Source organism: Mizuhopecten yessoensis, unplaced genomic scaffold (genome assembly GCF_002113885.1).
Source record: "Mizuhopecten yessoensis strain PY_sf001 unplaced genomic scaffold, ASM211388v2 scaffold10707, whole genome shotgun sequence".
Classification (NCBI taxonomy): Eukaryota; Metazoa; Mollusca; class Bivalvia; order Pectinida; family Pectinidae; genus Mizuhopecten; species Mizuhopecten yessoensis.
In genome coordinates, this window is record NW_018408681.1 from 116,551 (window position 1) to 143,495 (window position 26,945).

The 26,945-nt window shown below is 36.2% G+C and overlaps 1 protein-coding gene across 2 annotated transcripts in view; it reads right to left on the reverse strand.

Annotated features, from left to right (window-relative positions):
- Positions 1-22,464, reverse strand: part of LOC110461911 — a 75,004-nt gene extending 52,540 nt beyond the window's left edge. For both annotated transcript variants that reach the window (XM_021515646.1, XM_021515645.1), the window contains exons 1-18: positions 22,390-22,464; positions 17,974-18,534; positions 17,465-17,491; positions 17,068-17,198; positions 15,909-16,344; positions 15,357-15,395; positions 14,515-14,643; positions 13,192-13,326; positions 12,682-12,708; positions 11,431-11,548; positions 9,488-9,630; positions 6,722-6,836; positions 6,420-6,559; positions 4,941-5,069; positions 3,998-4,024; positions 3,259-3,373; positions 1,855-2,099; positions 94-208 (exon numbers count right to left, since the gene is read on the reverse strand). In XM_021515646.1, the coding sequence (XP_021371321.1) occupies positions 94-208; positions 1,855-2,099; positions 3,259-3,373; positions 3,998-4,024; positions 4,941-5,069; positions 6,420-6,559; positions 6,722-6,836; positions 9,488-9,630; positions 11,431-11,548; positions 12,682-12,708; positions 13,192-13,326; positions 14,515-14,643; positions 15,357-15,395; positions 15,909-16,344; positions 17,068-17,198; positions 17,465-17,491; positions 17,974-18,534; positions 22,390-22,444 (2,687 nt within the window). In that variant the 5' untranslated portion in view covers positions 22,445-22,464. The remainder of the gene's footprint in view (positions 1-93; positions 209-1,854; positions 2,100-3,258; positions 3,374-3,997; positions 4,025-4,940; positions 5,070-6,419; positions 6,560-6,721; positions 6,837-9,487; positions 9,631-11,430; positions 11,549-12,681; positions 12,709-13,191; positions 13,327-14,514; positions 14,644-15,356; positions 15,396-15,908; positions 16,345-17,067; positions 17,199-17,464; positions 17,492-17,973; positions 18,535-22,389) is intronic.
- Positions 22,465-26,945: the final 4,481 nt, after the last annotated feature.

Consider the following 26,945-nt stretch of genomic DNA (forward strand, 5'->3'; position numbering starts at 1 on the left):
ATACCTGAATAAATGAATTGTACACCTTCACTTATGAGCTGCCTAATTTTCTGTTTACCTTTTTAATAAATACTTATCAAATGAGCTTTTTACCTTTCAGTGCACCTGTAGTAGCCAGTTTGGGAATCGGTACATTGACACGAGTAGTCACAGCCATCGTCCCACCTCTGATCTTGGATGTACATGTTGCCCTTGTACAGACAGCCACCTTCAAACATACACATTGTAAGTATATCTCTGCAAAAAAATGGTCAAAATTACCTATTTTCCAAATTTAATATTGTAACGCACCAAGGTTTTGAGGCGTTGCGTTCCGTCTAATTCACCAACCAGCGGGAATCCTTAAAGTTATACCGGCCGCTACCGGGAATAATCAACCGGGCTTCTGGGATAGAGCACTTTTGTTCCCGACTTCAGCCAGGTAAGCAGTACTTTTTCAGCTGTCTAAATCCAATGATTTAATTACTCTATGTCGCCTGTGTCTTGTTATACTGTTAAGTTTGAATGTACAATAAACGTGCGAAATCTATATCTGCCTAAGTTGTTTGTGTCACCGATCTCTGCTCCTAAATACTATTTCATACTTTATTTACAATCTATGGAACCTGCAAGCGAAAGCGGCAGTCGAACCCGAGTGTGTAGGTAATGTTTCGTTACAATATTATTGTTCAACACAAAGTTGTAAAAATTATCTATTTTCCAAATTTTATATTATTTTTCAATTCAAGTTCAATTCCATCTAATTTCATTCTTTCACTTTAAAAAACTCTGTTTGCTATGTGTTGTGTAAAATCATCTCATAATTAGGTAAAATTCCAATAGTGAAACAGAAAAGCTCGTGTTATACGACTTCCTCCTGGACTGTACAGGAAACAGGCCAGAGGAATTGTGGGTACATATGTAATGTACTTATGTTAGTACTTCAATCGTTTAGTGATGCAATATATCTTCCACTGCTATTGCTGCAGGGATTACTGTCACCACAGGCAAGAAGATGGTAACAGTGATTTAACTCTATACATAGTAAACTATAATAAGCAAACAAACTGGATAATATATCATGGTTTAGGTTCACATAAACAAATTTCCTTTTTTTTCAGGATACACACAAAAGTTTGAAATGATTAAAATTTAAAGACAAACTTTTTGTATTTTCAGAGACCAAATTAGTAAAAAGGAAAACAACAAGCAAATTCGTGGAATTTATATCCCCTGCTTTCAGGACATATTGTAGGTAAACATTTTTGAGGTTAGGTTTAAACATGTGAGCATATCTTGCTGTTGGGACATAATGTATAGCTTGAAACTCGAAGAAAAAAAGCCTTATCTAATATTTGCAGATAATGACTCTGCCAAATGGAGTCCGATTAAAGTGGTTGTCAAACTTGGCCGAGGCCTTAATGTCTTTGAACCCTGTTACTAAGTTTGAAGAAAATCGTTTAACATTTGCTGTAGTTATTGCACAGAAACGGAAGATAATGACGTTTTTCGTTATTCAAGGGGCCATAACTTTGCCAAATGGGGGTCCGCTGAAAGTGGTCATCGAACTTGACCGAGCCCTTAAGGCATTTAACCCTGTGACCAAATTTTAAGAAAATGGGTTAACATTTGTTGTAGTTATTGCATGGAAACGAAGCGTGACAGACAGACGGACAAACCTTAATTAATATCACCCGCTTTCATCGAAACGGGGGATATTAATTTGGGTTTGTCCGTCTGTCTGTCACGCTTCGTTTCCGTGCAATAACTACAACAAATGTTAAGTTATTTATCTGGGGATGAAAAACACAATTCAATGACTCAAAACAAGAATGAAAAAACTCTTTTGATAACTGATAGATAGCAAGAACATACGCAGAGTAGGGGCTGTGAATCCTGTTCCTCCTGTCCCAGGTTGGGGTTTGGCACCAGAGGGCAATGTAGGAGCGATCTGTGGTTTACTGGGGTTCTGTATAGTGATCATACCACCATTACCGATGGTGTTGAGGTTATTTGTGGACGTAAGGAAGGAACCAGTGTCACACTGAACAGTGGAACAGCACTCTCCTGCTTTCTTTGTCTCATAGCAACCCTGTGGAAGGTTGTTGTAGGTCGGGCAGCTGGACATCAGAAAAATAGTAATATTAGTAAAATCTGGATATAAAATTACTTTCTGCACGATACAAATTTAACTGAAGATTATGTACAATGTAAAGAAATAAGCATACATATCATTATTAACTTTCTTTATCTTATTTAATTTCCCTTCTCTACTCAAATTGTTTTTTTCTGTTCATCTGGAAGAAATGTTTTTATCAACAGATAAATGATAAGAGAAATCCAATTTTCAAAACAGAGATTCAGTACCAATCTAGCCTTCATTTCAAGATCTTCGAAGATTTATTTTACTCTTTAGTAGTGTGATATAACAATCTGAATCAAATTTTACTGGGACCGAAATATATGGGCATGTTCGTTTATGCGGAAGAACCGGTTTGTCTGTTTTTAAATGAAACATTTTCAGGTATAAATCCTGGTGGACTTGCCAATGTTTATGGATCGAGGCATTACAAGGCTTTGGCCTGGCTCGCCTTAAAATTGAATCAGATAACTAGGTACAATCTTATTTTATAATTGTACAACTCTGGTCCAACCAGTCCAACCATTTGGATCGTGATAAACGAAAGCGGCCCAAGTATATGGTAAGTTAACACCGGGCCTGGTTTATAAAGTTATGTGATGTTGGGTATCAATATTTCTATAAATATGTTTTGTTTCTTATTTGAAAATTTATTTTGAAATTCTACCTGTCCTTTTTCATTGTTTTTCCCACTCCGTTCATTAGGTTTGTTTAAATACAGACATTGTTTGTGTAACAGGAGAAAGAGAAATGCAATGGCCAGACCAGGGTTTGAACCCGGACCCTCCGAACTCTAGACGGACACTCTACCAATTGAGCTATCTGGTCACCGACAATCGACCCAGTCCAGTTCCACTACATTCCTCCCTCCTTTTTTCTAGTTTTTTTCTCCCAAAGACAACACTATTTACAACTCAGATTCGGATATCCCCCTGCTAAGCATTCACCAAGTGGCAAATTAATCTCGCCAATTTTTTTACATGAGAAAGAGAAATGCAACAGCCAGACGGGGGGTGGAACCTGGGACCCTTCAAACTCTAGACGGACGCTGTACCAATAGAGCTATCTGGTCGCCGACAATAGACCCAGTCCAGTTCCACTACATTTGCATGAAAGAATTAAGGAATTCCAACACTCACGTGTTGACACATCGGTAGTAGCCATAAGCAGCATTTTCACACACACACTGTGTGTCGCAGCTGACCATCCATCCTTGACCTTGATGATAGATGCGACCTTGATACAGGCAGGTGTCTAAAACAAGATTCAAAATCAAATGTCACCCATTACAAAATCTGACAAAACAAAAAATTATTATCTCAATCAATACTTTCAATACCATCTGTCTAATGGACCATTTTCTTTAAGCATAAAACTTGAGGAAACAATTTTGTACATAAAAATAAAAAGTCTAATAATGTGAAGGCAATGTTAAGAGAATAATTAGTGATTCCTCTTATCTTATTGACTACATTTTTTGCCGTAAACTGTTGTAAAATAAGATTTGTACTCATGATTCTCGTTGTAAAGCAAACAAAAATATAACGTAATCCCATTACCCAAAGTACCATCATGATCACTACCCCTTTACCTGTCACCCATAAGCCAATAACTGTTATTTGTGATTTAATGTATTACAATAATACATTTTTTGTCTGCAGATCGTTTGAAATTTAATCCCCGCGAACTGGTTCTGATTGGAACAACCGTGAAATTAAAGCCCTGCAAAATTAAATCCCTGCAAACTAGTTCTGATTGGGACAACCACGAAATATTAGCCCCGCAAAATTAAACACCTATGCAGTACAGAATCCTGATTCAATGGTCATTAATCAGGTAAGCCTACAGAGATATGGACATACTACTAAGTAGACTTACCATTAGGTCCAGGTGTTGGTTTTACGTCTGCAGGAGAGGAGATAAGCACAAATTAAATCAAAATTACTTACTAAAACAAAAACAGATTCAAAAGTCTGAGTGCATAGATGAGAATGGATGCTACAGAAACCATCACCCATAAGCCTGGCAATAACTGTTATGGTAGATTTATATCTATTTAATGTATTATAATAATATATTTTTGACTGCATATGGTTTCAATAGAGATTAAAAAATTATACCCAATAGAAGCAAAAGCTACCTAAAAACACCTGGTATTAAAGAAATGTCATAGTCCTTAATCATATTGAAATTTAAAACAAATTCTTTCTTATTCAAAACTTTAGGACAATAATCATTAGCTTAATAGGATATTAGTGGATGCAGGCATTGCTGCCTCTATATCCACATCAATATAATTTGAAATACATTGTGGTAAACATAAAATAAGCCTATATGTAAGGCGCTGTAGGATCGTACTTCAAATAAAGATCTTTCAAGTATTCGTCCAAGTTTTTTCTCAAAGTCAAATACTTTACAATATGAAATAACATCTTCTGACAATGTTGTTTGAGTGTTGATTTACTGTGTCCAAGAATTTTTCTTGAGCAGAGAGATCAAATTTGAAGCCTATATCCCATTCATAAACATAAACACGTTGATCATATCTCCGGGCAAGCCCCGTATGTTAGAGTTGGAAGCTTCAATCGACGTAGTCTCTCACTGTAAATTTGCAAAACTTTTCTCTTTGCTTCTACTGTTATGTGTATCGTGATATGTATCATATCTTGACCACAGTATCATGATACGTATTGTATCGTCATGTTAATGCATCGTTGCAGCCTTAGTACTTGCTCTCATTACCAAGGGTAAAACGACAGTAAATACTTTCTGGTACACATAACTCTCATAGAATCTTGTCAGTACTATGTGCCAGACTTACCACAAAGGTTGCAGTGTTTCCTACAGTTATCAGAGGCCCAGCCCGGGAAGTTGGTACACACAGTACTCTCGTAGCGGCCACAGTTGGGGAGGGCATCGGCACAAGCAGGGGCCGCAGTCGGAGCGAGTCCTGGGAAATAAAACATGAACATAAAGTATAACAGTTTCATTGAATCAGACATATTGCCCTAGTTGTTCTTAGTTGCAGACTGGTCAACAGGAAACTTTAGTTTTGTTCTATGGGTGTCCAATTTTACTCCTGCTGAAAAGGTAAACATATCTACCAGGAGATACCTGGAGGATGTTACATTTCAGCCACTAGCTGTAAATGTTATAACCTTGGAGGTTACCACATCAAATATCCCTGTAACTCGCTGTTGTGACCTAAGAACAACTACAGTACAGACACTTCCAGCATCCCTGTAACTAGCTGTAAATGTTGTGACCTAACAACTACGAGGACAGACACTTCCAACATCCCTGTCACTAGCTGTAAATGTTGTGACCTAACAACTACGAGGACAGACACTTCCAGCATCCCTGTAACTAGCTGTAAATGTTGTGACCTAACAACTACGAGAACAGACATGTCCAATATCATCCCTGTAATCAGCTGTTCATGTTGTGACCCAACAACTATAAGAACAGATACACCCAGTATCCCTGTAATCAGGCCCCAGTTTAACCTATGTTCCTTAACTTGAGTTATTCCATTTGAAAACATTGATGAACTTAAGGAGAAAATTACTTTCAGTAATATGTTTCAATGGAAAACCCTAACTTAAGACGTTTCGTGAAGGACTATTCATGGAACTGGGACCAGCTGTACAAGATTTTTACATACCTACTACCTAGGCCAAATAAAAACTCTGTACACATGCTAAAGTTGTGACATACCTACTACCTAGGCCTAATACAAACTCTGTACACATGCTAAAGTTGTGACATCCCTACTACCTAGGCCAACAACAAACTCTGTACACCTGCTAAAGTTGTGACATACCTACTACCTAGGCCTAATACAAACTCTGTACACATGCTAAAGTTGTGAGATACCTACTACCTAGGCCAAATACAAACGCTGTACACATGTTAAAGTTGTGACATACCTACTCCCTAGGCCAAATAAAAACTCTGTACACATGCTAAAGTTGTGAGATACCTACTACCTAGGCCAAATACAAACTCTGTACACATGCTAAAGTTGTGAGATACCTACTACCTAGGCCAAATACAAACTCTGTACACATGCTAAAGTTGTGACATCCCTACTACCTAGGCCAACAACAAACTCAGTATAGATGTATAAGTTGTGACATACCTACTACCTGAGCCAACAACAAACTCTGTACACATGTAAAAGTTGTGACATACCTACTCCCTAGGCCAAATAAAAACTCTGTACACATGCTAAAGTTGTGACATACCTACTACCTAGGCCAACAACAAACTCTGTACACCTGCTAAAGTTGTGACATACCTACACCAAGGCCACTGACAGACCCTGTTCCAGTAAAACTTCCCTGCTGGGTGCTGAACTCACAGGCAGGCTTGGCGCAGCAGTCTCCAGCTTTTTTGTCAAGGCGGCAGTATGGTGGAAGGCTGGAGTAGGTCGGACAACTGTCAGGGAAAAGTCAATTGCTTTTTTAAGAATCAGGTCAATTACCTTCAATAATTATGAATTCTGGTCTCCAGTACAATGCAATCCCTTTTGGTCAGGGCAGAGAGCTTGAATATATATATATCATAACAATAAAATCAGTAAGAATTTGTTGAACCTACCGGTCTTGACATTGGACAAGTCCTGTGGAACCTGATGTACAAGTGCAGCGATACTGGCAGCCATCATCCCATGTCTGACCCTGAAAATATTGCTTGCCCTTGTAGGCACAAACAGCTGAAAACAATAAACAGCACAATTTAACACTGCTATGCACATAGGCCTTGTAGGCACAAACAGCTGAAAACAATAAACAGCACAATTTAACACTGCTATGCACATAGGCCAAATTAATATAAAAGAAAACGTATTGTAAAACATCTTTATTTTAAACTTGGATATCTGACATGCTCCATTTACATCCAAGTTTGTTAAGGTCTTAACATTTCACTATACTTGCAAAAACAAAATTTAAGCATCTTCTTAAAAGGTCAAAGTAAGTTAGAATCCCCACAAAAACTGTAACTATACATTTCTTTTTTTTCCGGCATGACTATAGCATCGATAAAACAAGAGGCCCATGGGCCTTAACGGTCACCTGAGTCCTACAGTATTTATTTTTATTGTTGAAATATGTACCAATTTGAGTAAAAAATAGTTAAGTATAATGTTAACTTAACTTTGTCAGGACCATGAGCTGATCATTCCTAGACCGATTTTAAGTGAGATCGGCCTATTAGAACTTGTTTTTAAGTTTGAAATAGGTATTTACAAAATAGCGGCCATGGCAGCCAAATTGTATTTCTGATTGACCCGAAAAATAACAACACTTTGTCAGGACCATGAGGCGATCATTCCTACCAACTTTCAGTTCAATCGGCCCAGCAGAACTTGACTTTAAGTTTGAAATGTAAAATGTTAACGGACGACGGACGACGGACGACGACGGACGAAAACGGATAGCAATAGGTCACTTGAGCTAAAGCTCAGGTGACCTAAAAATGCTGAAAAGAAAACCATAGCTTGCAGAATTATTATAGAAAATGATACAGATGAAATAAAGAAAAATTAATCAAGGACAGTGTTCTGAGGGTAAAAACTCAGACGGAGCCAGACCAGGATAGAATACTGGAGCACCTGAATCATTATACTGTCGCTCTAGCCAACTGAGCTACTTGGTTTCAAGTCCAACAGAACTTTAGGTATACCGTAAAAACCCATGTAATTTGCGCACTTTTTTTTCAGAAATTTAATACCCAAAGTGGGGGGTGCATAAAATACACAGGTATAGAAAATTTCAAGTTTTTTTCAGGAAAAGATCGACGATTCTGGGAGATCGCCATCTTGGATTATTTCCCTTGGTACACGGAACTCTAAGACAAATGACGGTCAACAAATTTATTTATGTCAAACATTAATAAAAGATACATAATGTGTTGTTATGCGAGTTTATGTGAAAAGTATTATTAAATAGGTAACCGTTAACAAAAAAAGTTTAGCCAAATTCCTAAACCAGAGAATCGCCGATCAACTTACGACATTACGTTTCGACATCTCGGTGCGTTTCCCCATACTATATATATTACGAAAATGTAGTTGTTCAATTTAAGCTCCGTTCCATGCAAGTTCTGTAAGTTTTTTTCAAATCGCCTATGCGTATACATATAGCATGGTTTTTTTCCGGCTCACTTTCATGTTGATCTCGCGTCTAACATTACGTAAACACGTGATTGATAATAACCTCGTGAGTTATTTCAATATTTATTAAATGAAGCATCGTAAAAACAGTCTGCATTAACTATTTTTTTCCTTGGAGTAGATTTGAAGAGGATGTATTGATTGTCCACGCTTCTAGTATAAACATATTTTTTATAATCCCTTATCAGTCAAATCAGTCTGTTGTTATGACAATGCAGTAGGGCTTCGTAATTCACGCCACGTGTTGGCGAGTGAAAAAAACAACAACACGGTCCGTCGATCGCGACTGCAAATCATTTCAATTAGTAGAGCTATTGTTAACGGGTAATCACAGAGATAGTGTTAGCTAATTACTGCATTGTAATTTATAAAAAAATCGCCAAACCACGGACTTAGATAATCTAATTCTGTGGCCAAACTGAACTGTGACATGACCTGGTTTGCAGTGACGTAACCCATGCCGCCATGATGAGCCCTTCTCACTGATCTAATTATGATCAATAAAAGGTATCTAATTATGTCTTTCACCAGGAGATATGCACCAGCGGTTACTAAACATCGAATTACTTATTAATTGATGTGTTTTTGTAAGCAAGTAAATGTTTTATGTAAAATATTGCTAAAATGAATTGATGTATGCCGATATGCACACACGTGTGTGTCATGTGTGATGAGATAATTCAAAGAAAAAAAGCAACAAAATACACATTTTACGTAGTTTCTTCTTGGTTTTAAATATCGTTTTACATCAATGAAAAAAAATCATAGAAATATTTTTTTTTTTAAATATTCAGAGATCGATTTTCGGAGCATGAACATCGTTTTTTTTCCAGATTTTTTGGGTGCGCAAAATATTCGATTAGAAGCTTTTTTCCCGATTTTCAGCCTCAAAAAGTACCTGCGCAAATTACACAGGTGCGCAAATTACATGGGTTTTTACGGTAGACGTATTTTTTTCAACAAATAAGTGACCACGGTGGCCATCTTGAATCATGAAAATTAAAGTTGGCCATTCCACACGAAGCATATCCCATATGTATCACTCCAATAGAGTTTCATTGAATTCAGTTTGTTACGATCAGGTGCACAACCAAGCAATGTACCATTATAAAAAGTTTGGTTGAAGTCTAAAATCTCTGAGTTGGAAAATGGCAAACAAACAATATCTTAACTCTGGCCTGGATACATACCCATTCCAAATGAGTTTTTGGCTGGAGCAGAGACTTCAAACTTGTTCATGTTGGAGTTGAAATTGCAGACAGGTTGCTGACAACAGTCTGTTGGACTTCTCACCAAGGTACACTGTGGGGGCATGTTGTAATATAGGGGGCACCTGTTGAGAGAACAATGCATGTGTTTTTATATATGTTGAGGACCTTTTGGAAAATAGGTCGAATCTTTAAAAGAGATCCTCTGTAAACGAAGCTATGATTATTATGCATACCTTTTCCTGGATTTTAATAAACTATATTTATCCTGTAATAAGCTCAAGGTGCCAACACATAATCTGTGACTGAAAGTAGGGGGTAGGCTTATTACAGTACAACACATAATCTGTGACTGAAAGCAGGGGGTAGGCTTATTACAGTACAACACATAATCTGTGACTGGTAGCAGGGGGTAGGCTTGTTACAGGACAACACATAATCTGTGACTGAAAGTAGGGGGTAGGCTTATTACAGGGCAACACATAATCTGTGACTGGAAGCAGGGGGTAGGCTTATTACAGGACAACACATAATCTGTGACTGAAAGTAGGGAGTAGGCTTATTACAGGGCAACACATAATCTGTGACTGAAAGCAGGGGGTAGGCTTATTACAGGACAACACATAATATGTGACTGAAAGTAGGGGGTAGGCTTATTACAGGACAACACATAATCTGTGACTGGAAGTAGGGGGTAAGCTTATTACAGGACAACACATAATCTGTGACTGGAAGTAGGGGGTAAGCTTATTACAGGACAACACATAATCTGTGACTGGAAGTAGGGGGTAGGCTTATTACAGGACAACACATAATCAGTGACTGAAAGTAGGGGGTTGGCTTATTACAGGACAACACATAATCAGTGACTGAAAGTAAGGGGTAGGCTTATTACAGGGCAATGAAAAAGCTTTTGATGGAGCTTTTGTTGACATTTCTTCCTATCTGCAATATACATTGGTGGGCTTATTACCAAGCATGGGCTTTCTGGCAGATAAACATGATAGTGCCCAATGAAACCACAGTTTTGAAATAGAATGACCGACTACCAAGACAAGCCATTCAGATTGATATGTCTCGCCTGTGCCTCGCTTTGACCATCAATGCACATGTCAAGTTTGGTTGGTCTAGCACTAATAGTTTCTAACTTAAATGCAAACATTTAATGTTGATGGAGATGCTGACAAAGTCAATGGACCATGAAATGTAGGCAGTATCTATCATTTGATGCATGGGTTGAAATGTACTACCTAAGATACATCTATGGTCCAAGTTTGGCTTGTCGAGTATTTATTCTTTCAGTGAAACTAACCTAAACGCAAAAACTTAATAGTGACGCCGACACCGCCATCGCCGGAAAGGCAACACCTAAGTCAGGCAGCGAGACAAAAATGGATGGAGAAAGTGGGAGTTTGCATATTCATTGGATAGACATAATCCAGCAGCATACTTGCTACTCATTTTCATTGGCTGTTTCTTCATATTTATGAACAGAACATGTATAGGTTTCTGAATGGAATTAACAGAGAATAGTAAGAAGAAATGAATTCAACCTAAAGGCATAGCTACACATTTTAAATATGATTCTTACATACAGTCATTAGGATTCACAAAATTAAATTGGAGGCTATCTGGTATGTCCAATGTAGCAACTAATTTTCTTACCAATTTACTTTCATATATATATACAGTAAAACTTCAATATAATCTCCCTTGTTTCATTTGCCACCTGGCTTACCGCCAACATGTTTCAATGTCTCTTTTTCTTGTTATCTTAAGAACTCCTTTAAATATCAGCAAACTCCTTTATAATGCCAACATTTCCCCTGACAAATGGCGGCAGTATAATGAGGTTTTAGTGTAACTTTGATCACTTTCATTCAAGATTTACAACACATTTAGCAGGGTATATGATGGTTGGATACCTATTGTAACAGCGGTAGCGGCCACTGTTTCCGTCCTCACAGACACACTCGTAGTCACAGCCATCTGTCCATTTCTCACCATGTTTGTAGGAGTTGCCCTTGTAGTTACACTGTCCGTCTAAAACACACAGTTCATGGTTAATAGGAAAAATTTACATTCAGCAGTAAACGATTGTGAATCTGTCCTATACAAGATCTGTAAGTCAAGTGGTTTGATTGCCCCATTTCACATTTTCATTTAGTTCTTTAATATAATATGCTTATTTATTTCAGGGTATTGCACATTACCTGTATTGTGTCAAATGGTTTGGTGCCCAATTTTCTGTTTTCATGTAAGTCTTGAACATTATATGATAAAAAAAAATCAAGCAGCTTTCAATAAGCAACTTAACTGTAAAATGCTAATGACGTGAAAATAGCATTAAGAACACTTAACAATTAAGATTCAGCAATAAAATTTTAGTGATGAAGAAAATATTACCAGATACAATTTATATTAAAATCAAGATCACAGGTTTTGGGAAAACTGCTTTATCTTTAATTTTTTCATATTTGAAAAACTGTTTAATTTCAGGGGAAAAAATACATAATTATTTGAATTGGTTAAAACTGGTATCAATTGCAAAAAAGAAACCTTTAACGTTGCTCCATAATATTGCTGTAAGCAATTGTAAAATAAAGGAAGTTTTTATTTTGTAAACAGTTAAAACAACCATGGAAATAGAAACACTGTTTGGTTTCCCAAAAACTAGGGCTACAATGATATATTGTGCGATGATAGATCGCGATATTTTGAATACTGTACGATACACAATGTTTTTTGAGAGGTCACAATACACCTGCAATATTTTCTGGATTCTGTTGTTTCTGAATCAAGTCTCCTCATATCCGTTCCTACATAGCAAGTGACAGCCCCAGCTTGGCATGCATGTCGAAAGACGTGAATTTTGTGAAACTTTAAAGTCATGCCCATTTTGGATCAAGTCTGTTTCCAGTTGTAATAATGCCATTAAAAAATATGGAACATACCTCTTTGCTTTTATGTTGCTATATGTATTGTGATATATATCATATGGTGATCACAGTATTGTGATACGTATGGTATTGTCATGTTAATGTTGCAGCCCTACCAATAACATCTTGTGAAATACTGATTTCAGGTAAGTCTTCTCTTTAGTAACAGATTTCCATTCCCTTTTATTTGTACCAATCAAACATGAATTTGTTCCATTATTACTAAGTTTTACTTACAGAATCCAACGGCACTTGTTGCTGGGCCTACAAACACAATAAATATAATTGTCATCAATTATAGAAGACTAATTAATGTACAAAAAAAAACAATAATTTCCTGGTTCTTAGAATTCATTGGCAGTTCTGTTCTCAGTACCTCTATTTTCAGACAGATTTTATGAATAAATGTATGTAATGAAAAACTACAGTTTAACATGGTTTTTTTCCACTATAACTCGAGAGATTCCTCTTTCTACCAATGTTCTATAACACCATCCTTTCTGCAGAAATCTTAGATCATCTTTTTGCTAAGGTTTTATGACCTCACCCCTTTTTAATCAAATTGCTTTGAGAAACCATTTTATTCTGCCAATACGTAGAATCTGTCTTTAACATTTAGGCATTAATGCTTCAGTAGTGATCACTACCTTCAAAAACCGAAACGGTACAAAATCCAACTATGTAAGAGGTTCTACATTATGTATCTGGATTAAGACTACATTCTTGATAAAATAATGATATATTTACCGCAGAAGCCACAGAATTTCCGGCAGTTGTCCTCAGCCCATCCCTTGTATGTGGATTTCAGACACACATCTGTGCCATAACTGGGGCAGTTGTTGAGCTGATCCACACAGGGTGGTGGGGCAGTGGTAAACAGGGCTAAATACAAAAAGGAAATCAAATCTAGTCCTTGCTGTAGGTAACTGCTCAATGTTAATACAGTGTATTCCCTTAATCTCGATGGTTTTCAATGTTTGATTGATCTGTCCCGCCAATCTGCTTTAAGTATAACCGTTCAGGTGAAATCTACAAGTACTTGTGCTAGCAATTTTCAGTTACAGGAAAAAGAAATGCTATTCACATAGTGTTAACTTAATAAACTGTCATTTCAGTGGGAAATTAAAAATAATCTGTTGATTTACGTGGGAAATTTTCTATGAAAATTTTCGCCCATATCAAAATAATTTCAAAATCTTTTGTTAAAAATTAGCGCAAAAATATACATATGTGAAACATTAACACACAGCAAAACCATTTTACAACATTATTGCTAACACCAAGATTCGCCAACCATAACACATTTTGAAGAGTTAAAATACATGTACTACTAAAATCTACCATATGTAGGTATGTGAGATAAGGAAATTTTATCTAAGGGTGTAGAATTTGACTCAGAACTGATTTTCTGCCGAGGTTCTGAACCCGAATTCCACATCCTTGTGTAGAATTTCTCTCTTCTACATACCCATATAATGATTGACTCTTTTTCTCTCACCTCCTATCAAGGAATTCATTACAAATCAACAACACACAGCGAATTTTCCAAGAATATACATGTATTTGGAAAGCACAGGAAAAAGCTTGGTATATTAAAGGTATATTTTAAAATTAAAAAGAGTTTGGAAAAGCTTCATAGCAATTTTGTTTTAAAAATGGTTTATTTCCACGAGATAATGTCGGATGCCGACTGTGTTTTGGTGATAAGACATTCTTCTACTGACCAAAATGTCAAATTAAAAAATAACGTCATGATATCAGATTGTCTGCTGATATTGTACCAAACATTTTGAACACAAACATTTGATTTTGTGTAGTTCCTAGCCAGGGTCACATGGTGCACCTATAGAGTTATCCCACAAGGGTATACCACACGTAAAATGTGTATCTTGCATACACAGAAGTGGGACAAAACAATTCATATCTTTAAACTGAACAGTATGTATTCGCACTGATAGAAAAACTCACTTATTTTCCTACAACTGAAAGCTAAGGTGACTTGGTGATGACCCTAATTTGTAATGACCCTAATTTGTGATGACCCTAATAGATGTAATAAGGGGTACCTACGGTGACACAATCCACAGTATCGAGCACAATTGTCTTTGGCCCAGGGTGCGTAATTCACACAAACTTGTTGTTCATACTGCTTACAATTTGGTAACATGTCAGAACATGTGTCAGGGACAAGGGTACCACCTGTAACAGGTAACAAAGTTACAGCATTACCATATACTAGAACATTACATGTAACAAAATTACAGGTACATCATATACTAGAATATTACAGGTAACAAAATTATAGGTTCATCATATACTAGAATATTACAGCTAACAAAATTATAGGTACATCATATACTAGAATATTACAGGTAACAAAATTATAGGTACATCATATACTAGAACATTACAGGTAACATATACTAGAACATTACAGGTAACAGATTTTCAGGTACACCATATACTAGGATATTACAGGTAACAAAATTACAGGTACACCATATACTACAATATTACAGGTAACAAATTTACTTCTACACCTTATACTAGATTATTAAAGGTAACAAAATTACAGGATGCACGTCAAATACTAAAATATTATAGGTACACAGACATGAATTACCGGAATACGGCAAAACTAGAATATAAAAAGCAGAAGATAATAAAAACAATCATAATATCTTGTTAACATTTGAACTTTAAACAGCTACCAGGTAATAGCATAACAATGTTGGATTAATCTTCCCTGTAAATCTCTTCCATTTTGCAAGATATATATGCACAAAATAAAGAAAAGGGAAATATAGTGGTTATTGTTTCTTGTGTAAATCCTACTGAATAAGCTGTTTTGAGCATTCAATAAAGTCATAATTAAAATTAATTATAGCAAGTTTTAGAAATATTAATCTTACCTGGTGAGCTTGTCCCTCTTGGAGCAGATGTGGCAGTCACTAGCAAAGATATGATACAATCATATCACTGTTATACTATCACCTCTTAAATTTTATCTATTTTCGGAAATCTGTGCTTACTTTTCAACACACTTCAATTATCATGGCAACAACATATTTCAAATTTCCAAGATTTCTGCAAGCCATATATTGAGTATTGGACTTAAACATCTTTCTCATTTTTATCCCAATTTATGAATAATCTTGAAAATTCTTCTTTTTATAATGTTACCCGCCATTCTGGACAGCAAAACTAAATACATGTGGTTCATTTTTTTTATTTTTTTCAAAACGTATCTTTCTTAGTGAAACATTTTTATAACAGCAGGATTTATAAAATGTTTGCTGGCAAAGCAGAAATGGGTATGTTTAAAGCACTGCTGTGAACAATACCTTTAACATCATTTAATATTGTAATATTCTAGACTTTGCAATTAACTACCATGTCCTGTATTTTAGTTACAGGTTCTAAAGAGTAGTCGAACCATCCGATCTACATATATATTCTCCTACCTTGACAAGCTTTGTTGATAATCTGGGAGGAAATGGAGTTGAGCTGATCATAGCTGTTCACTGTGAAGGTATTTTGGCTATCTGGATTGTCTGCGATGCTGTGAAGCTCATTCATATCAACACCCGAACCGACACCAACGGCTAGCATGCCGATGTTAGCGAGACGAGCCTGATCAGCAGAGGAAGAAGTCAGAGCAGAGCTACTAGATCGTCCATCTGTAATCACGACAGCGATCCTTGGCACATAACTACGGGCGCCACTGTTCTGTGAGAACATCTGACTGGTCATGTACTTGATTGCGTCTCCTGTGTTGGTGCCGCCTTGCATATACTTCATGTTGTCAATGCCGGTGATGACATCCCCACGTGAGGTGTAGGTGTCCAAAGGAAACTCCATTGATGGATAGTTGCTGAACTGCATCAGACCTACATGTACCTATGTACAGAAACCAAGCATTGCCCCTATTTACTTCTATTGTCTTTAATAAACTGGTATTAATGAAAACACTTTTTCTTGAGTCAAACATTACATTTATGATCATGAACCTCGGGGTATCAAAATTTATTACAAAGTCTGATGTTTAAGAGATAATTTCATGCCACAAGAAAGTCAGGCAAAAAACAACTGCAAGAACATTTCAGGCAAAAAAACATGTTTTTAAGTCTCATTACTAAACTCAATTTTATGAAGTGGCGACAGCAAATAGGTATAAAAATGACTACATTAAATTGGACAATTGTTTTAGAGACATTGTTGGATGTGGATACCTTTTTTCCTAAAAAGGGCGTTTTGTAGACATTCCCAGGTGTTGTATTGTTGGGCAGGGAAGTTCCACTGACAATTTTCTACTGTTGTACAATGTCTGTTTCAGACAGCATTTCTTTGATTCAATTAATTATTTTGCTCGTTGTAGGACCTAATTAACAAAAATATGTGGAAATTCCACAAATTTGGACAAAAATTCCAAGACTGAAACTATATCCAACACTGAACACATGCTTGGTAATAAGCTTAGTAGAGCTTACCCATTTTTAATGCAGCGAAATGGAAATGCCAAAAAATATTCCACTGTCCTGTAATTAGGCCCCCCCCCCCCCCTCGGAAGTTCCTGTGACTAAAAACCAAAAATAACGATGTCTGAAATAACATAACACTTACTGCATTAGGGCCAACATTCAATTGTCCGGTGATGCCCTTTAAGAAGTCCTTTAGCTTGAGGAAATTGCTTGCCCCAATACTACCAGAGCTGTCTACTAGGAATACAAGGTCAGCACGCTGCAAGCACTGGGCTGGAATCATAGATTATGTCATCATAAATTGTCATTACAGCATGTCAATTATTTTTGACTTTATACCTAGTAGTGAGTTTCAACGAGGTATTCACAGTTTTAAATGAGACAGTATATGAACTAGCTTAGCAGAGTATTATAATTTTAAACAGTTTCTTTGCCCATTACCTGCAACCAGTACATATTACATATGCATGTTTATTAGAGTGTCAAAACAATTTTCTTGCTGACAAAAATATTTAATAAATGAATGATAAATATCTTACCTGTGTTTGTGGACAGTGCTGGGGTTTCTGTATTCAACAAAAAGTACAATACATTATTTGATGATTTGAATTTGGGGGGTTTTGGTGTTGGGAGAGGGTATTTGCTTTTTTCCTTTATTTGGGAAAAATTTGAAATTTAAGAAATAAATTGATTGCAAGAAAGAATAAATCAAATAAAATAAAAAAATTACCAAAAATGGATTAACAAAACTTTACAAACAGATTGCTCAGTGTTAACAGCAATTTTTGAGTCCTGATCATGAATTGATTTTTTTTTTACTCGATGCATTGTCTGCCCTAGATGGTGGTCATGTTTTTTGTTTTCAGATTTGTTGCAACTGCAACATCACACTTGAACAGGTAATTAATACTTTAGGTATGTGTAGAAAATGTCTTAAAAATGAGAGCATTCCTTGCTGACAAAATGATTCTTATATATATCAACTTTCTCATGATCAGTCGACACCAAAATCAATTTAACATTGACAAGTGTTATGTCTTTTTCTCACCTCTGGTGATGGCGTGGTAGAGTGGGTAGGACAGGTCTGAGAGAGAGTCAAAGTTCTGAGCAGTGAAGCTGTACTGGCTGGACGGGTTGCTGGCAGCGGTAGCAAGTTGGGGTAGATGTGCCCCGCTTCCAACACCCACAGAAAACAGCTTAATCCCTGCGGCCTTGGCACGCTGAGCCTCTTGCTGGAAGGCTTGGGAATTACTCGGAGGAGTACTCATTACCATCACTCCAATATGAGGCACACCTTGACGTGCACCATGGAGGGAGCTGAAGCTCTGATCCGTGACAAACTTTAGACCCTCTGTGGCGTACGGTCGACCAGGTTGGTACTGAATGCTGTTTATGGCACTAAGTATTTGAGCCTTGGTCTGGTACCCATCGAGGTAGAATTGGTTGTGAGCCACAGAGCTATAGGTCACAATGCTTATCCGGATACAACCTGGAGAAACGTCATAGTCACTTATGGTAGACTTGATGAAATTAAGTTGTTTAAAAAAGTTATCCGCCCCTACCCCCTGGGATGAGTCTACCATGAAAGTTATGTCCTGTTGTATACATCCTGAAAATAAAAATTTGTGGAAAATGTCAATATTATACTGTTAGTTGAAATATTAATAATCTACAGTGTAACTAGAAGTAAATTCAAAGAAAAAAATCATTTCACACACCAATGCAAGTGATTTCCTTGATATGTTCACCTTATAGCTTTAGTTACAAAACCCGAAAATTAACTGAAGTGGGTCTTGGTTTTACTGTTGTTCTAAAGCATTACCAAAAGGTAAGCAATATTTAACAAACACAAAAAATATCTAAGTGGTCTGGGTCCTTTAAAGAGACCTAAACAATAACATGCATGATCAGCCCATACATGTCCAATCTGCATTGTTAATACCTTAATTACTACAAAATAAGCTGGGAGATAAATAAAATAGAAACACTTAAGAGTAATTTCGTGAAAAAATGCAAAATGAAGGATTCTTCACAGGTTTAATTCCATAAAAAAAATATGAAAAACTTGCAAAAATATTAAATAGAAGTTATCTCCCTTTACAAATTATATAGACTGTCGCCGCGCATCAAATTCCTATTGCCAAAATTTGGATACCTATATATGCAAAATGCTACGATAAAAGTCATCAATTCTTACAAACTGTCACGGTAATACATTTCGCGATTAATCACGCAAAATGTAGGCCTATCTTATTCTCACATTTGATATCAAGTAGATCGCTATTCTTATTGAACCACGAAATCGGACTAATGTTCGTGGTCAAAAGAAAACCGATTAATTTCGTTAGGATTTAAAGGTTAACTTTGACACAGTTGCTGTATGTTTCTTTACTTGTTCAATGTTTACTGTATCTGCCAGATATAAGAAAGAAAAATAAGGTCATAATATGCCCAGGCTACACAGAAAACGTATTTTGAACTGACGTTGGAAGCTAACTATAGCCAGGATTTCTACGTATCAACACATATATGCTGAAAACTGAACGCCACGTCCTCGATCCATTCGTGACCATTGTTTCATTATTGCTTCAGATGACACCATTGGCCTTTTCATCACTCGTGACAGAATCTTAAAACGTGATTCGTCCAAACATATTATAGGCCTTGATCTAGATTGCAGGGCGGATATCTTTACAAATTTCACGCACTCTTTTTCTCTGTGGTCCCATGATGCAATGCGGGTTTCCGCAGCAGCAAAAAACGTCCACTGATTGGTTGTTTTCTATGTATTACCCGGGAACTTTCGGAATTTTAATACATAAATAAGTTAATTATGCCGAAGAAGTTTGCGGTGTATTATAAACCAGAGTTGTCGAATAATGTTGTCTGTGACAAAATAATCAGATCCATGGTTCTATCAAGATCTGAAATATATTTATCTAGCTGCATTGATCTCGAGCAAGCCTGCCCGCAGTCTGCATTGAAATACTAATTTCTAACATCATTTTTAACATCAAAAGATAGGACACTGTTCTAAAAATAACCAACCTATGCTTGAACAGAATAAAATCAAAAGAGCACATCCGGTAACTGAGATAAGATTATACTAGACGTGTTAGATTAGATCACGTGACTTTCATTCAGGTCTGATCTATTTTTTCTCTCAATTATCTATGACCAAATGCCACTTTCTCATCACAAAATAAAAGTAAAATAAAAACTAAGCAATTTTTAAAGGAATTTACAGAGATATATTATAGATATCTGGGTGAAAACGTCAACGGGAGGTAATCTGATAGTATTATTTATATATATAGTATACGAAGGTGAATGAGTCGATGAGAACAGCATATGGACATAATTCGTGTCACAAGACCTATCGTATGGTTAGGTTATCGGGGGTCGAATCCACAAACGCAATGGCCCGGTAACGACAGTACATAATACTAGTTCACCTATAAATGAAAACAAATTGGCGTTTATTTTGAAAAATTGTTGTGATTTCTTTTACTTTTTTTCTTCGTCACACATGCAACATTTTACCAATATTTTGCAGATAATTATACTATCATAAAAACACGAAATAGTTTCACAAAACAAGGCATTGCATCTAGATAAGAAAATGCGTTTTTCTGTATACATAAGCGGTTTTGGTATTCGACAGGGCGTTCCGCTTTACCTTATCACAAAACAGCAGTAACATCGGAAAACCACCTGCTTATTGTTCTGTTGACTGCATAAAGGGCCAAGACTAAGTTCAATCCGGAACCTCTAAACTCTAGACAGGTATTCTGACGTTTTATAATCAAGTAGCAATGTTACGAATGCGAACGAAATATGGAAATACCCGTGTTAATAAAACGGTCATGCAAGCTTGCTAATTTCCGTTTAATATTTTAGAATCCAAACAGATCTCTTCATAATGATATAATACAAATACCAATCATAAACTAATTGGACACTGTTGACCCCGTGGGTTTCCAATATGGAAATACATGGTTTTTAATTGAAAATCGGCAGATTGGTTGTGATCAATTTTATAGACCTCGGTCCCAAATTTCCATAGTCTCCATCAAACAGGAGGTAATAATGTCCCACCCCTTCTACTTTCTATGAATTATTGCTTATTTCATTTCTTTTTAAATAACAATTTCATTTTTTTAGAGAAAAAGAAAATGTATTTTTCCAATCGATCAATGTTGTCTATTGTGATCGTTTATCTGAATAATATATTACTGGCTATCAATATTTATGATTGCTTGGCTAACACAACTATTTAACGATAGTGATCGTCGTAATTGTACATAGATTATCTATCTAATTTAATTTATTTCCGTAAGTTGTGCAACTTAATGGATTTCCATTTACAAAAACAAAAAACAATTGTATATAAATTGTACATGTATCACAAATCTGCATCAGCAACATCATCAGCATATCATCATCCTGATCGTAATACCTTTTAATTAATTTATAAATAGTAATCCTGACTCCATTATTGGCTATCGTACCCATCACTCGGGAATTTCCCCGTAACTATTCATTGGTGATCTTAACAATTGTTCATCTATTGTAGCAATAATTGATTATCGATGATTGACTTCCGTAATACTTTTTTAATTGGCTTACGTAATTGCCTGTGGTTGACTATCCGTATAATTGCCATTAGCTGCATCTATCAACAGAGCCACAGATAATCATGGAAATCGCAAATTTTATAAATGAAACATTGGTTTGTAATCATTTATCATTGACTATCGTCAGAAATAATTTAAATAACTCACGACTAACTTATGATTTATCAACTTTCAAATTTCTCATTTGCCTTTCGTAATATTTTGCATTGGCTATCGCAAACATGGAAAAATGATTTGCTTTAACTGGCCATCATACTTAGTAATAATTGAAAATTATCTTAATGTGTGATTGGCTCTCTCACTGAAAAATGATAATAATCTGTTAATCTGTTTCGTAAAAAAACACCTTAATTGATGATCACAATAATTGAAAGTTGCCTATTGCATTAAATGGTCATTGGCTATCAGAATAATTTGCATAATTGGCTATAGTGAAAATTTATAATTGGCAATCATAATTCATAATTGGTAATCGCAATAATAATTGGTTATCGTTATAATTTTTAATCGGCTATCGTGGAAGTTGGCTATCATAATAATGTATAATTGGTCATCGTAATGATGTATAATAATTGGTTATCTGACTTATTTAATATTGGTTATTTCACTAATTTTTGATTGGTTGTCAAAATAATTTATTTTTTCATTTGCTGTAGTGATAATTTATGATCATTTGTCGTGATTTTCCTATGGTTTTCTATCCTAAAACGTATTTTTGACCATTGCAGTAATTTCCATTGATTTACTGACCATTGGCTATCGTAATAGTGTCCTTTTGTTGTCCGTTATATTCTGACACACTAGTGTATTGTATAATAATAGCCTACCTTGCGTCCCCAGGACGGCGAAAACCGCCAGAAGAACACCGATACTACGGATCATCTTAAGGCGAGTCGAAATGATTTGCTGGCGAAAATACGTTCTTTTATACTGTGACGCAACCCACATAAACCACGTGAGGCGCGGTCTGAGATAGTCAATGGAAACCTAGAGAAGATTATAGCCTACTAAGGTCATTATAGAGAAGGTTTAGATAAGGTGGCACGCCTACTACTGTTAACACTATAAGGTGCAGTTATCATGCTATAGAAAATTACACATTGCATATGAAGGCATATTTATTTTTAAAAATATATACAAATGTATACATATACTTTACACTAGCACGTGAGGTCACTACTTCCGGTACATTAACCACGCAGTTGTTCTACCACAGGAATATTTTGCAACTTCTGCGAAATATTTTCAAGGAAACGGACTTATGTATAAGTAATATAGATATGTTTTCCTTCTGTTTTGTGTGTGAAAGGGGAGTGCTAAATAACAAATAAGTTAACATAGACAACCGATAATTTTACGAGGGGTTACCCCGAGACGATAGCTGTACAATTCGTTTTGCACCCTGTAAAACTCCATTCCATTAAGTTATGTCAATATAAATTTTTATGGAATAGAAATATTGGATCTCCATTTTGCTCCTGATATTGATAAAATATCAATAAATAGAAGATTATCTTAGAAACGTGTATTTTTTCGCTGGTAATAAAAACAGAATGTGCTGATTTAGATTCCAAAATGGCTTATTATGAAACAGTTGCGCATATTAAAAAGTTATGCGACAAAGCGAATGCATTTTTCTTTTTGTCCCGCTTTTTCCTAATGTGAAAGGCCAAATCACCATCATATATAGAAAACAACAGCAAAGAAAAAAAATGCATTCGCTTTTTTTTGCGTTTTAACATTTCTGATGGGATTCTTTCTCAGCGACAAAGAAAACAATAATAAAACGGCTCTTTTTTCGCTTTGTCTCCGTGACGAAGCGCTTTTAAACACCCCGCGTTTTCGCTTCGTCGGAGCGACGTATGTAAAGAAAGATAGAGAGACTGTGACGCTAAAATGTCTCACTGTAGGAGACCTGTAATTGTTTCTAAGAATATATTTTAGTTAACAGAAAATAGAGTTTTGTTGACCGGACTTTTTTGTCGTTTTTGAATCAGTCATGTATGATTGTCATTAACTACCTAGACTGAGCAGGTTTTTGTCATAATGTACGTGTTGCTTGATATAGTAAACATGAAGAAAATCATTCAGCATTTTAAGTAGTCCTACCAGCTAGGAAAACACGGAAAGATTTGATACTGAAGCAAAGTTGAGCATTGCTCCGACTGATGAAAATGGACAGAAACTATGTTGCGCGACGGTCGAGTTGCACTGCAATGGCGATTTGTCGTCTGTGACAACGTTTCAAACACATTTTGTAGACATCTTGACCCGGTTGTTCAAAGATTTAAAGTTTGAAAATAACTTAATAAAAAAACATCTTAAATCATTTCACTGCTGAAGATTTGCTTAGACAGACCAGGGTGTGTTTTGAGGATTAAGTTTGCGTTGTAAGCCTCTGATATTTATTGGCAGCAATTTATTGTTTTGCTAACCACTGCATTGTTTGAGAAACCAGGGCCGGACCGTTAGGTCTGACAGACCACGTGTCACCAACCCTCGAGTGGATTGTTATAAATGGCAACGCCATCTACGAGAAAAGGTTTCTTTCAACCAGGGTCACCACTAGAACAATTGTTTACTGATCGCCATACAACAATTGGGTTGACAGGATATCACACGAAAAAGAAATCTTAAGGATCTCCTCCCTGTATTACTGCCAAAAACTGTAAATATACATTTGAAATATTTTCTGCTATAACTTTGATAATCATATCAAAAGGGCCAAAATCCGAACCGTTGGCCGTTGATCATAATACTGCTTTTTTGTTTACTTTCTGAGTCGAATGACCAACAATAGTACACTGTCTTTTAGCGCTACAGTTATTTCGAAAGCAAAATTATGGAAAGGTAATTTTATATACAAAAAAACTACAGTAGAATTCTCTAGTGTTTTGTTCGCATTGGGAAAGCCGTAAACCTAGGGAGATTTAACAGTGACAACTTATTAGTGCAACATCCAAGCAAAAAGAATTCCCATCAAAAAATTAAAAAACATAGGATCATATTATGATTTTAAAAGTATAGAATAAGAAACGACCTAACAAAGTAAGAAAGAGTACTGTTATAGGCAGAGGCCAAGCAAATTCCGTAAAAACAAATACACCCGGGAATAAACTTACAAAGCTCGAGGTCAACCATGGATGGACCATAAAGGTTACCCGAGTAAGGTAAACAAACCCAGAGAAAACTTAAGACTAGCAGAACCATGCATACTGAATATAGTTTTACTACAGGTGATGAATTCATACGCTTTAATACTAATGCTGCTCAGCTTATAAATGCCTTAACTGATAAAGACAACCAAGGACAACGCGCCGCACATAATAAGCATGTAGGAAGTAACAAATAAAACGAAGAATACCAATATCATTCTATTTGAATTTAACCAGGATCAGCACTGGGACCGAGTGGTATACTTTATTACGTGTACGAGATGTGCCAAAAAGTTAGTTCTGGATACTTTTGTAGGTGATCAGGGGGAACATTCAAAACTGTTGTCAGACAGCAGAAAGCGCATATAGTCCCAAGGAGATGAACCCTGCCACCTTGAATTAGTTCAGGATCACATCACTCGTGAGTGTAGAAGGGAAAACCTTGTTCGTTAAACTTGCCAGAAAGATGACAAAGTACACATGGCAGTGAATAAGTACATCAGGGTTTTTTTCTGTGCAAAAGGTAAGGATACCTTGATTCCTCATATGCATTGTGCACACGAGCGTATTCACACAGTTGATATGGGAAGCCGGGATTGACTATAGCGATCTAACAGTTATTTGTTTGGACCTTGCCAACAAATACGGTACTGCACCCCTGCCGGTCGAAGAGTGAAAAAGAATAAGGCTGCTGTCATCCGCTGCATATTGTAAGAGACAAATGATGTGGAGACCTCCTGCAGATTTGGGAATTTGTTTTGCGTTCTCCACCCGGGAACACGAAAACGAACGAAATAAATCTGCATTGCAACATTCGGGATCTTTATATTTTCTCTCTTCTTCCTTACAACCTTTTTTTAGTTTAAAAATATTTTATTGTACAAATATACAAATGTTATTACAGCTTAAAAGAGTCCTCTCCTCATTACATACGGTAAAAATAGTGTATATGTTTTTGGGGAAAGGGAAAAAGATAGGACGGAGAAGGACAGGTGGGGTTAGAGGGGGTGGGGGTGATGGAGGGGAGGGGTGTTACCTAGAAAAGTAAACGTGTAAACTGAGAAATCGATCCGCATTTGAACACATTATAAATTATACAAATTTCATGACATGCATCCTGGTAGAGTAATTTCAAAATGAACAGAATCAATGTAACAAATAAATCAGGCAAAATAATAAAATACAATTTCATAAACACACATAACAACTTACACATGAGAAAAAATAGAAAAATAATTATAACTATCAAAACCTATTGCTGGATTTGATGTAATGATGTACATGTCTAAAGATACTTATGTTGTTTTCTACCTAAAGTTGACTATTACCAATCAAAAGTTGTTCTAAATTAAAATTAACATGGAAGGGTTTCAAATTTTGGAGCAGGGTATGTCTTTCGTTGTTAAAAAGTAAGCACTCACAAAAAAAAAGTGAAAGGTACTTTCACAGGGATGGCCACAATAACAAACTGGACGATCAACCAGCTTTACTCTAAAAAGATCATAGTTAAGTGGACTACACTGATGTCTAAGTTTAGTGTGCAAAATGTTCAATTTACGTTCACCGAAACCTCAGTAGATTGGTGGAGGAGATTATACATTTGAAGAGTTTTTAAAAGCATTGAAAGGTCCAATGAATTCCAACCGCGAGGAGTTGAAGGTATAAAAGATGAATTTGTTAGCGAAAGCATGAAAGGACGAATTCTATAATCATCATTGTTTCTAAGGGTGTAACGGTTATTTTCTGCAACGGAAGATGGCGATAGAGAATTTAAATATTCTTGAGGTAATTTGTTGTGCATTTTATACAAAAGTTGGAGTTTTCTGCGTTTTCTTCTATTCGAAAGAGTTTCTCGACCAGTTTCGAAAGGTAAGTATACAATTCAGGCACATGAAGAAAGACCAGTTATAATACGAGAAGCTTCTCTTTGGACTTTCTCTAACATTTCTGTCTTTTTCATTGGCAATACCTCCCACATTGCCTTTGAGTTGAACGTTCACCCAAGCGAGGAAGGCAACGGGTTCTTTCCCCAGGCCAAGACATTCCAAATTTATTAAAAGTGGTATTAGTTACGCCACACTTAACGTTCAGCAATTTGGGTAATGGCGTCAACTGGTTCACCCGTTGTCAGTATAATGTGACCGGGCTACTATGGTGGGTGCGTTCGGCATGGTATTTCAGTGAGCTATAGCACCATATAGTCGGCATCAACATACTTCCTCTAGCAC